General features: G+C 45.8%; 1 protein-coding gene across 1 annotated transcript in view; it reads left to right on the top strand.

The window, feature by feature from the left end:
- Positions 1-11942: 11942 nt before the first annotated feature.
- TTC21B (tetratricopeptide repeat domain 21B) overlaps positions 11943-13215 on the top strand; it is a 111755-nt gene continuing 110482 nt past the window's right edge. The window contains exons 1-2 of the mRNA XM_019522733.1: positions 11943-12006; positions 12113-12242. Of these exons, the coding sequence (XP_019378278.1) occupies positions 11983-12006; positions 12113-12242 (154 nt within the window). The 5' untranslated portion in view covers positions 11943-11982. The remainder of the gene's footprint in view (positions 12007-12112; positions 12243-13215) is intronic.

Below are 13215 nucleotides of genomic sequence, written 5' to 3'. Positions count from 1 at the left end.
AAGGGATCCTGGTTTTGTGTTGACTGCTAGGGGCTAGTGGGGAACAGGTTGCAGGGCGCACCACGTGCATGTGTGCATGTGCACACATCCATGTGGCTGGCAATAGAGTTGGGCAGTGGTGGAGAGCAGCTCCCCCAGCTGCCTGCAGGTAACTCTATGGGCCAGAAGGGACATAGGTGATGGTGGGGTGGAGGACAGATTGAGGAAAGGAGTGAGGAAAGGAGTGGGGCAGGGTTGGTGGCCAGGGGTGGGAGTGCTGTCCAGTCAGGGTGATGCAAGGGGCCTGGGGCTGGAATGCGCAGCTGTAGGGCCCAGCTGGGGAGTGGGATGAAGCCACTGGGGGTGGCAGGGGTGCTGGCTCCCCACTGCTGCACATACTCCCTTGGAGAGGGGTATAGGAGGGCACATAGCCCCCCTGATTTGTATGTGGGGCAGGGGTAGACTGCCTCCTAAGGATTAGGGCTCCCCACCCTGCTGCCCTCCTCTCAGGGCCTCCTCAGCCCAGTGGGTGGGACCAGATCAGGAAGGTGGAGAAGGACAGGAGGCTTGGTGTCCCACTTTTGAAAGGTGGTCACCCTATTTGTATTGCCACTGGTAATGTTCACAGGATTGTGTAACAACCTCCCTCCACACACACATACAAAGGCATATTATAAATAATGTGGGCAGGGGGGGAACAGCAGCAGTGTGTTGGAACAACAGGACTAAGAATAGCAATAGCAATAGGGGAACAACCGTAATGTGAATAGGAATTTAATTAAAATTTTCCTAGCAAGATAGTTTATTTTAACATATTATTACATCTTTTTAAAAACTGCAGCTTTTTTACTTTCTTTTTCTTTTCTGCCACTTTTATTTTCACTGAGTAGAATCTTAGAGCACTTATACACGTGCAAGGCTGCTCTGATGCGCTGTAATTAAAGTGTGTCAGAGCAGACTTGATGAGTCTGCTGGAGCATGTTAATTACTGCACTCCATCAGACTCCAGCATCTCGTTCATTAGTGTCCCTGCACTGAAAAATGTTGGTGGGGGCACTTTAACTAAAGCTTGTTTGACAAGCTTTAGTTAAAGCGCCCCACCACCATTTTTCAGCGTCGGGACACTGATGCATGAGACACTCTAGGCACTTTAATTGGAGCAGCTCTCAGAGCTGCCTTAGAGTGCCCTCCCCCCCACCACAAGCACATGTATAAACACCCTTATTATATAAACAGCTATGTAGGGCCAGATCTGTCCATGGTGGCAGAGTGAGCAGCATCAGGGAGTCTCTAGGATTAATGCAGTTGCTGTTTGCCCTGGCTACTGAGACATGTTGCCAACAGGGCTCCATATCCCAGATTTCACTGATGGACTTTGCTCCACATTCCTGGCCACTCTAGGACCTCCTGGGACTAGACGACATGGCTCCATGGGACAGATATTAAGGCTGTGAGAAGCTTCAGTCACTGACTTGATTCAGCAGAGATTTGGCCCGATTCGGTGGCCAAATTTCCAAATCCAAATCGAATCAGAGATCTTTAATCTCTCCAAATCAAATTGCAACCTTCTGAATCGATCTGGAAAGATTCGGACATAGACACAACTTTTAATATTTTTTCCACATACCAGGTGGCTCAGGAATGCTGTGATGCTGAGGCAGATGGAGGGTCCCACAGGAGTGCGCGGGGGTTCCCAGCACGTTCGGCAGCAGACCTGGAAGTGGACCAGAAGTACTTCCAGTCCACTTCTGTGTTCGCCGCCAAGCATGCGGGGGGAGGGCAGGGCGGGCATGCTTCTGTGGGATGCTCCATCTGCCCCAGTATTGCAGCATTCATGAGCCACACCTGGTACCTTGAGGTATGTAGAAAAAACATTTGAAGCTGTGTCTATGGCCAAATTGCTGATTCTCTAAATCTGATTCTCTAAATCAGCACTGAATCTTCAGATTTGGATTTGGCCAAATCGAATCGGGGACAGTGATATAAATCAACGGATCGACTCACTGTCCCTGATCTGGGCCAACTCTGAAATTGAACTGAATAGGACCCATTTCGCACACCCCTAACAGATATGTCCTGTGGACCGTTTGTTTGAAACCCCATCACAAATCAAAGCCCACATTGGTTGCACTTAGAAATAATCTACTCCTGGCAATGGGTGAAGGTCAGTTACATTTAATACTGCTCATCATATGATATAGTTAACTCATCTGCAGATCATGATAGAAGTGGATAAAGCTGCTGCTTTACTTCTTTAAGTAGACAGTAGAAAATAGCTGGAGTCTCCTCTCTTTGGGCACTCTCATGTGGTGTTTGGGATCATAGCTGCTAGATTCTTTTTACTTCTTAGGAAACATGTAATTCACAAAAAATGGAAGAGAAGGAAAGTTATTTCACCATTCAGCCGAATGGTTTAGTGGTTAGAGTACTTGCTCAAAGAGTAGAAGATCCAGGTTCCAGTTCTATACAGGAAGCGTTTAAACCTAGATTTCCCAATTTCCTGCAAAGTGTCCAAACGACTTCCTATCCTTCTAGCTGAAGCTGGCCCATGGGAATGTACAAATTGGGTAGTTACTAAATTGTTTATTTTACATACACCCATCTACTAGCATATTAAAGCATTTAGAGACCTTAGGATAAGAAAGTTGGAGGATTATTTTTGAGTCATTCTGAGTCACTCACACAGAATGCACAGAGAAAGCTCCCTTGCTACAAGGTGAGTTTTGTCTGTATGTAGTTTTGGTGTTCTTAGCTCCATAAAAACACCCATGGAGCTAAGAATATGATGATTATGTGACATGGCATGTTGCCTGCTTCTGAGGCTGCCTTAACCCAGAGCTGGTGTCTGCTCTTCTCTACATTCACTGGGTGGTGCATCCTTAGTTTAAGGAACTAGTCACACAAGACATTACTATTCCAGATTTGGAAGCATAATTGTAAAAGAAAAGGAAGAAATAAACCTACCATGATTTTCTCTCATCACTCCTTCTAAAAGGCTCACAAGTATCAGAAGTTCACTTTACTCTTTGAAACAGGGGATGAGACTCCAACTTGGCAAGCTGACAACCTGAAAGTGGAACCAGCATATTAACCTGCATGTATGTCTGTCTATCGTACAAATAAACACACATAAATGACCTAGTTTTTTTCTAATTTGGAAGGCAATTTGGTCAGCTGAAGTGTACAGGCAGACCAATTAATTTTGTCAATCATGCTGTGGACAAGGCTAGCAACCTAGGAGATACCATACTTCTCAAAGTTAACACTTCATTCTGCATTAGGAATGGTGGCAGGAAGTTAGTTTTGGTGAAAGGCTTAATAAAGAGAATATGTGCAGAGAGGTAAAATAAAAAAGGAAAACATTCCCACTAAGTGCAAGAGTGTATTTTTCTTTCATAATTCTTATTAGAAACATCCCAGTCAACCAGTTAAAAAGAATTTGGTTCAAACTTTTAAATCCATTGCAGAGATTTCTGTAAAAAAACGAAAAATTCTGAACTGAAGGTTAAAAGGCATTATGATAGGAGGACTGACATTTTCAGACTGAGACCCAGAGAATTAATATATGGTACTGTAAGTCTTAGCAGATTATTTGTGCGACTCGTCACATGTTAACAGGGAAGATATACCAGGGAAGGTATACAAGAGGGAAGATGTACCATCTAATAGCCTTGTTTACTATGTTCATTATTGACTAAAATTCTACCAGCTGATTCTCCTTTCCTTCTTTTGCATGCTTACAGGAGTTAGTTGAAAAGATTAATCATACTGGAATAATGCCAGGAAATGTCTCACATGCTGGATGAAAACAAACATACGTAGTTGTTGCTCACAACTGTACTAAGTTTGCAGTGATGTGGAAGTTAGATCATTACTTCAAATTATAGCACTGACCTGTAGAATGAACATTTATGGAACAGTTTTAAGATTCTATTGAATTATCAGGTGTTTCATAATCTTTTGGTACCAGGCATCACAAGTTTGTAATAGATTAGAGCAGCTCAAAAATTCATTAGAATAGTCTAGTTTGAGCTCAGTCACTCATTTTATTGAGGGAAAACTGAATGTCCCAGTAAATGCATTATAAGCCTGGGAGTTTGGGGGGTTTTTTGATATCAATCCTGGCATTAAATTCAATTTGATCAGTGCATTTTATTCACGTTAGAAGAAATCTTCAGCAAATCTAAAAGAAAGTTAATTTAAATATAAACATGAGCAACTGTCCAGAAACAATGAAGAAAGATTTTATCTATGAAGACACCCTGAAGCTTGACTAAACTTCTCAAATGGACTCAAAATCTATATTAAGTTTATCTATTCAAACTGACAAGAGAAAAAGTGAATGTGTCAGCCTGATTATGCATTAAAGGCATACAGAAAACTTATATCTTTATTCAGTAGTGCCTGAGAAAGAGATGCAGGTACTGTAGCGAAAATAGATACTTCTCTCTATGTTTCTTTGTTCCTTGTTTTAGTATTAACCCCTGCATTCTGTAAGTTTCCACCCACATGGTACAGGATAGCCCACTACGTATGTCTTATAGGTTGCTCAGGTTTTGGTTTGAAATGACCAATCAAAATGTAACACGTCAGCTGAAAAAAATGCTAGCTCAATAAAAGCCACGTGCGCTCTTTGTTTAGGGTCGACACTGATCTGAGCAACAAGCTCCTCTGTCGGCCTGCTTGCAAGCAATAAAATAGAGTTGGACCCAGCCTGAAAGTGTGACTCTCTTCTAGAGGTGAATTGGACTAGCCTCCAGGGGATAAAATCAGCAATTTATGCAACAGTACTATGAACACAAGAAATCCAAAGCTAAGAACAGATGGTCAAACAGCCTGAGGCTGAATTGATTCGTTTTTTGCAGGTTAGTCTAAGATGCAAACATTGAACTAATAAGCAAATGAACGGACATTCACTTGTGATTCAGGAAACACAGCTACATGCCTGCAGTGGCTCAAGCTAGAACCCAGGGGGCGCTAGAGCACAGTTCTCTGGCACATGTTCACTTCCTTTTCCTCCTGCTCCCAAGGTCTCTGGGATTTGCAGTCCACCATCATAGTAGCAGGACTTTGCAGGGTTGTTCATCACTTCTTCTTCCTGCATTCAGGTACCTCTGGGATTGGTAGTCCACAGTCACACCCAGCACTAAGCCAGCAGGGCAGGGCAGCTCTGTACTCAGGGGAAGGTGAGTTTAACACCCGCTCCTTGTCCCAGACCCCAGCTGGGGTTTGCCTGGGCGATACAGTGAGCCAGCCCTCACTGCTCCAGCTGGGGAGCAGAGGAGCAGGCCCAGCCCTGCCTTCCGGAGTAGGTAGTTCAGCACTCTGATTTAACTTGAATCAGGAAAGGATCTGGGGCAGTTTCATAGACTGGTTTGACCTAAATCAGTTAAGTCTGATACTACATTCACCAGGTTTATCTTAAGTCAATTTCAGCCATTCTGAAACTGGTTTATGTGCACTGAACTTCTGTTCTGATAGAGGTTTAAACCAGTTTCTGATCACTTAAACTGGGTTATGTATAACTTCTGTCCCTAGCAAACGACTAGGTATAAAAGGCTCCATTCCAGGCCCCCTCTGGAAATTACATTCACCTCACAAGAAGCAGGCTCTAGTTATTCTTACAGTAGGTTTCATTCCAAAACGTAAGGATTCTGGAAAAAAAACATGTATGACTACATTGCCTTCATAGAGTAAAACCAATCTGTTTACAGCTAGACACTAAAACAAATCCTGACTTGCAGCTGTACCAGACAAAATTGTTTCTTAATTATATGGAAAAATGTCTTTGAATTAACTGATGAAGTTCCTTCTTAGCTTTATTTTTGAGTCTTTACCGAAGCAAACTTCTACTGACTGAAACAGGATTTCAACAACAGAATATGCTAGAAGAGAATTCTGACATTGAAATAAAGAACTGGATAGAAAGGTGCTGAGTACAACCCTTCAAAATATTTTCTATTTTCTCCTTAGTAGATATTACTACTAGGATATTCTACTAGATCTCTTGCAATACTCACTCTGCATATCCAATTAACCTTGGCGCACACGTATTTAAAATAGAGTAAATTCTGGCTAATTCATCACTCCTAAGGGAATGCAAATAATGGCAAGTTATCAAGTGGTGACCAGCGGTTGACAACTGGGAAGATTGTGGCTGCAGAATTGGAGCAATAGAAATAAACACTAGTAGCAAATGATGCCATAGGCAAATTCACCAGAGCATAATGTGTTTGTGTATAGAAGAAACAGAAAGCAAAAGAACAGCTAAACAAATTTGGAGGAGTATTTGACATGATAAATAGCAGCAATGTAAAGACCTGGAAAAGAGCATCTGAGATTATTTCAAAACACCTTTTAGACAAGATAAAGAAAAAGCCAGCAGCATACCTACAGGCTGGGGAACTCTCTTCTTGTCAGCCCAGAGGCAGAAAAGGATCTTGGAGTCACTATTGATTCCAAGATGAACATGGGCCTCCAATGTGAGGACTCAGTCAGGAAGGCTAACTGCAGCTTGTCATGCGTCCACAGATGCATCATGAGCAGGTCCAAGGAGGTGATCCTCCCCCTTCATGTGACACTGGTCAGACCGCAGTTGGAGTACTGTGTCCAGTTCTGAGCGCCGCACTGCAGGAGGGATGTGGCCATCATCGAGAGGGTCCAAAGGAGGGCCACTCACATGATCAGGGGGCAGCAGGGCAGGCCCTACGAGGAGAGGCTACGGGACCTGAACCTGTTCAGCCTCCACAAGAGAAGGCTGAGAGGGGATCTGGTGGCCATCTACAAACTGGCCAAGGGGGACCAGCAGGCTATGGGAGAGTCCCTGTTCCCCTGAGCACTATCAGGAGTAACAAGGAATAACAGCCATAAGTTGACTGACAGTAGATACAGGCTAGATATCAGGAGGCACTACTTCACAGTCAAGGTGGCTAGGATCTGGAACCAACTTCCAAGGGAAGTGGTACTTGCTTCTACCCTGGGGGTCTTCTAAAGGAGGCTAGATAATCACCTAGCCAGGGTCGTTTGATTCCAGCATTCTTGCTTGCCCATGGCAGGGGGCCAGACTTGAGGACCTGCTCAGGTCCCTTCCAACCCTACCAACTATGAAAAATAAAAATCAACATTTTTCTTTTTCCACTTCAACATCTAATATGAAAATCAGCTCATTGGTGGCTGGAACAAAATCTGAATGATTTTGCTCATACATTGAGGTAATGCATACACAGATTGGTCTTGGATAGATGAGCAAGCAGCCTCATTGATTAACCTTGTCAACAGTGCACAATAAAGTGGGGTTTTTTAGACAGAATGAACTGTTAAAAATAGCAGAATGTTGAACATTTAAAGAAAATTTAGAAAAAAGACCCTGACAAGAAGAAACAATTGCAACATCCAGATTACCTATTGACTAGGGATAATCTTCTCCAGTTTTTGAACAGTAAGGTTCTGTCTTCATGAGACACTTTACAGTGCAGCAGACTAATTTGCTGCGCAGTAAAGCATCACATGTGTAGTAATTAGAGTGCAGTAGTCTGTAACTTACTGCATTGCCAGATTCTTCCACCAGATGTATGTGGTATCCAGCAGTGCAATAAATTACTGAGCTTAAATGCACATGTAGTTGGTGATGTTGTATAGTAAATCAGATTAATTGCATGTGTAGATGCGTCTTAAGAGTACAGCATACTAAAGGTATTTGATTTTCTTTGCATAGGGTGAGAAAATGTTTGAACTTGTATTTCAATATTTGAGATCAATGTATACTGTGGTCTGGGTAGTGATGCTGTGAATATTTGGCTGTTGTTGCTAAGAGCACCAGTCAGCAACTTTTTCAGACTGTGGGCAGGGAAGATCCAGGTAAGGTCAGAGGTGTGTGGATGCTAGGACCTATCCGCTGCCAGTGCTTTGCTCTGCCACAGAATGAGGAAAGCTCCTACCACCACTGCTTCTCATTGCCTTGGTCTAGGAGAAGCCACTATTGCAAAACACCGATGAAACTTGGCATCCATAGGTCAGATCTGATGGCTCCATGGGCTGGATCCAGCTTGTAGACTATAGGTTGCCAACCCCTGATTTAGGAAATATGATTATGGTTTTGAAATCCACAGACTAAATGCTCTAGTGTAAGTGGACGATGCATAAATACAACCACCTTAGGCTACAAGTGTGATGTAAATTCATTTCTTGGCATGCTATTGTCTAAAGAACCAACATACCATGCAACAAGATCACACAATTTGTCAAATGTTAAAAATTTCCTTTCCAATTCTAACATTGTAAGGTTCCTGTGGTTCTAGTCTAGGTCAGATACTACAGCAACAGAAAAAGGTTTTTGATTTTCTAAAAATACTAGCCAGCTGCCCATCAAGAAGGCCGGGGGAGGAGGCAGCGGGGGGGGAGGCAGAGCACCGCCCCGAGCACCCCGCCGCCGCTCCACTCTGCAGCGCCGCCACCTCCCAGGTGCAGGGGTTGGGAGGAAGCTTGCACATGGCAGCTGCAGCCACCACTCAGCACAACCTGCACTGCTGCCGCTGCACTTCCGGCCACATGCAACCCCCTTCCCCACACCCACCTGGCTCCCCTCCCTTCTTCCTGGCTGTGCTCAGGGCCCAGCAGCAGCAGGGCGCTGCCACTATGCCTCCTCTCCCCTTCTCGCTTCCCTCCCCTGCTCCCTGTGTCACAGGCCAGCTGGGCACTGTGAGTATATCAATTTAGTTGCAGACTGACTGAGCACAGCAACTTTATTAGCTACTGGGCTTTTTGGTTCAGGATTGAGGAGGTAATGTTGGGAAGGAAAGCAATGACAAGTTTCACTTATGAAAAAGAATAAATTTTACTTATAAAATATAGTTTACACATATGACAGTTAATAAAAAGGTTAAGCTAATAATAAACAGACAACATAACAATACAAATTAAAATTGACAGTGATAATAAAACAGACAAAGGAATTAACTAAGAGTTCCCACTTGGTTAGCAATTTACCTATCGTCCCTCAGTTAGAAGATACACATCAAATTGATTCAGCGAAGTCAGATGTCTCTGAACTGGGCTGTCGGAGGGGGGAACCAGAGGAAGGTCCCTCAGTCAGGATCTGGTCCTCACTTTCACAGATCTGTGGGGGTATGGGACAGCAATGACCTTTCTGTTCTGTCCTTCCTAGAGGGTTACTTAACGTGTGTGTTCTTTTATATCTTATTTATGCTAATTTTTTGGTTATATAGCCATTCATAGTGTTACTTTATAGCTTTTATCAAGCTTGGGTTTACCCAATAAGCAAATCACACCACATCACTTTGGGGTCTGAGATTAACATGTCCCCACCTAAGTTCAACCCACTATGTTAATTATACCTTGTGATTACGTTTGTTAATTTTTTACTGACTAAGCAAAATTTCATAAATCAGCTGTGTCTGCAGTTATAATTCTTAGTTCTGCTTTTTTTAAAGTTTATGCTGTCTGAAAATCAGTATAGAAAGCTATATATAAATCTTCTTCCAGACAGCAAACTACTGTTTCTGTTATTAACCCTTCCGGTTCTGGCCATTACATCCCTGCCAGCTTTTGTTGGGGCCCAGTGGCAGTGGTGGCAAGGCTGGAGTGAGGGGCAAGGCTAGTACTCCACCGCCAGCACCCTGTGCTGCTGCCTCTAAGGAGCACAGCCAGAGGTGGGGGTTAAGCTAGTGTCGCTGGCCTTACTCTCCCACCCCTCAGGCCCTGCTGTCATGGCAGCATTTCTGTCTGTGTGGAGCACTCTGATTGGTTGTTTCAGTAAGCACTGTGATTGGCTGCTGAGACAACAGAGTGCAAATAGTGTTATGGAAAGACAGACAGACAGACTAAGGCTTTTATAACATTAGAATATGCAAGTTACTGGATGAACACATCAATGTTAAAAAAAACAAACAAAGGTCTTCCAGTGCCTAGATGACTTCTTGAGGTAGCAGGATTAAGGCATGCCAGATTCTGTAGCTAAGAGCCATGGGCGGATCTAGGATTCTGAAAAGTGGGGTGCAGATGGAGTGGTACATTATGAAAAAACACAGCATATTTTTTGCCAGTTAAAGAGAAATTAGATGCTTTACTAATATGCAAGGGCTATATTATTCAGTTTAAATTCAAAGTAAAAACAAATATAACTGTTGGAATGTACAATAAATTGCTCAATACTTCAGTCAGTCATTCTACGCTTGCGTTAATATTACAACACCTAAATTAAGGTTTTCAGCTAGAGAAAAAGGCTCTTCGCTAAAATACCTGTATTCCGGATACTTAAAGGTGGTGGAACCTGGGCTGATCCCAGTTTTTAGAATAGGAGAGAAGCCATCATTAAGCACTTTCATAGATAAAAACTGACCTTGGGCCAAAGCTAATGTAAACTAACAACAGAATTGAAAAATCCCAGTCTCTCTCATATTCTGATTATTTACTGGCCATAAAAAAATGCCTGCGACCTACTTCAAGTGTGAAGTGATATTTTTTAATTTCTCCCCTGAACACTTTTACCCAAAGTGCTGGGATAGATAAAGGACTAGATAATATTTGGCTATGTTCCAAATGGTCATATAAAGTTGCACTTGTAATTTGACACAGTTCAACCTATGTAACAAAACTACTTATTGGCCTGGTGTTTCCGGAGGCCTTAGTAGGCATCAATCTGGTTGTTCAAGAAACTCTGATCATTCGCTAGCAGACAGCAGTACTGGAAAATTGGACTATTGACTAGCTAGTGCCAAGCTGTAATCATGAATACAGAAAGAGGATATACCAGGGGAAATCTTTTTATTTAGAGGAAGAAATCGTAACCCCCTGTTGTGCACAACTCAAAGCATCTACTTTTTTCCTTTAGTGGAAACAGATATTTCGACAAGCCTTCACAGGACTGGAGTGTTTTACCCATGCGCACTGACTGTGGCTACCACATTGAATCTCTATGGTTACATGACTGGGTCAAAGCAGGGCAAGTACGAATGCACTGAGTAAAAAAGAGCTGCGAATACATTATGAAACCCTGAAAAGCAAGTAGGTTCAGTCCCAGCAGTGGCAAATTTACCTCAGTGTGAATGTTCACTGACTCACATGCTTTCACACACCTGCCTTGCAAGGCGCAGCCTGCTCATGCCTCCCGCTGTGGAATGCACGGCTTGTGGCTGCTTGGTATGAGGCTGCCCCGCTGCGTCCAGACAAGTGCGCGCGCGTGGGGTTGGTGGCACAGCAGGCCCATCGGTGGCGCTGCAAAACGCACGGGCTCACATGCAGGCGTTCACCACGCTGCCAAATTGCAGCGTGGAGGGTATTTTGAAACCCTGACACACCGGTGTCAAAAAATATGCACCTGAAAAACAGAAGCGGGACGCTGCACATGACGGCAGCGTGCCCCGCGCCAAACCGGAGCCAGGCTGGCCAGAGCCACACTGCCATAGGGGGAGCTGCCGGCTGCTCCCAGTCCCCGGCACGCGCTGAGGATGGGCCGAGCACCTCCTGCTCGGCTCGACTTAAACGGGACAAGGCCGCAGAGACGCCGGCCGGGCCGTGGGTGCTGGGGGCCGTGGGGAGCGACGGGCCTGGCGGAGCCGCCCCGGGCAGCGGCGCACCACGTCTCCAGGCAACTGCTCACCCCACCCCCGTATCACCCGACTGGTTCTCTCTCACTCAATGAGGGCGCTCAGGCTTCCTCCCCACCATCCGTCAACTTCCGCCCTCGAGTCCCACTGTCAAATCAGGATGCGAGACCCTCACTAGATCCCACCCCTTTGCTCCTGGCAACCGATGGGATAAATGTTTTGGCTCCCTCCTTCCCCACCCATTAGACGTACATTTTCTCCCCGCAACTCCGCCCCTCTCCCCCTAGCATCCAACGGGAGCGGGCGTCTTGTTCTGACTCTGCCCCCCCCGCTGGTAGCAGCCAATGAAAACGGGTTCCGCTTCCCTTCTCCCCTCCCCCCTCCCCGCCAAGCTACAGCTGCTGCGGCTGCTCCGCCCCAGACGCGGAGTGTTGCTGCCATGGACGTCTCGGCGCAGCAGCGGGTTAGTGAGCGCGGGGAGGGCCCGGTGGCGCGGGGACTGCAGGGGGGCGGTGGCCGCATCTCGCCCTGGCCCGGCCACACTCACCGGGGCCGCCGCTTCCTTGCAGGCCGCGATCAGCTACTACTGCCGCGAGGGGCTGTTCCGCCACGCGCAGGCCGCGGCCGACGACGGGCTCCGCAAGGCGGCTGGCGACCCCGTGCTGCTCTTCTACCGTGCCTACGGCCTCCTCATGGCAGGTAACTGGCGGCGGGGTCGGGGAAGCCCCGAGGCTCGTGCTCGAGCTGAGGCGGGGGCTCCCTGCCGACTTTGCTGGGGCAAGGGGGGCGCACGCTCAGGGCAGCTAGCATTCCACTTCCATGAAATGGCAATACATATTCAAAAGATCCCAGGTAGGGAGCCTATGCCCTGTGCTGCCTGGAAGGGAAAAACCCACACGGTTTGTATCCGTCTGATCAGGGGGTCTAGTTCCTTCCTGACCCCAAATATGGTGATTGGTCTGACCCTGAGCAAATGGACAAGACCCTGTAGCCAGGATCCTCCAGCTTTTGTTCCCTAGTCTTGGTTGTAGCTATCCACACCTTTCATGGACAGTCTATTCCACTGCCTCCCTGTTCTAACAGTGAAGGAGTTTTTCCAGCTGTCCAGTCTCAATTTACTGTGCTGCAACTTCGCAACCAATGTTTGTGTCCTCCTCTGGGCAGCAAGATGGAAAAGGTGCTTTCCCTCCTTTTTATGGCAGCCTTTCAACTATTTGCCAAGCTCTGTTGCTAAGCGCATGGAAAGCTGCAGCAGGGCACAATGGGTTTTGTCACTATGGATTCCTGTTTGACATCTCTGCGTTTATGTGGTGAATTGTGGTTGTGCACCTAACACAGCTAACGTTGTATACCACTGCCAAACCCTCAAAAGAATCCCGAGGCATCCCATGGTTCCATGGCACCCTGCTTGAGAATCACTATACTAGACCCTGGTTCAAAGGTGTATTTTTTCCCCTCTTTCATTCTGTGGAAACATTGCTTGCCCCATAGTCAAGCACTTCACTTTCTCTATAGAAAGATATTTGCTACATTTTACAGGCCTCTGTCCATTGGCAGTGTGTAGGGGGTGCACGTGCACCCCCTGAGCATGGTGGTGTATCCCCTATGAAAAGGGTGTCGGCAGCATCTCTGGGCGGTTGCTACTTGCCGCCCTTGACCCCCCCCCCCCCCC

The sequence above is a fragment of the Gavialis gangeticus genome, unplaced genomic scaffold (assembly GCF_001723915.1).
Source record: "Gavialis gangeticus isolate Ggan-Ray unplaced genomic scaffold, GavGan_comp1, whole genome shotgun sequence".
In the NCBI taxonomy this organism is placed as follows: domain Eukaryota; kingdom Metazoa; phylum Chordata; order Crocodylia; family Gavialidae; genus Gavialis; species Gavialis gangeticus.
This window is presented reverse-complemented; position numbering and strand designations above follow the sequence as displayed.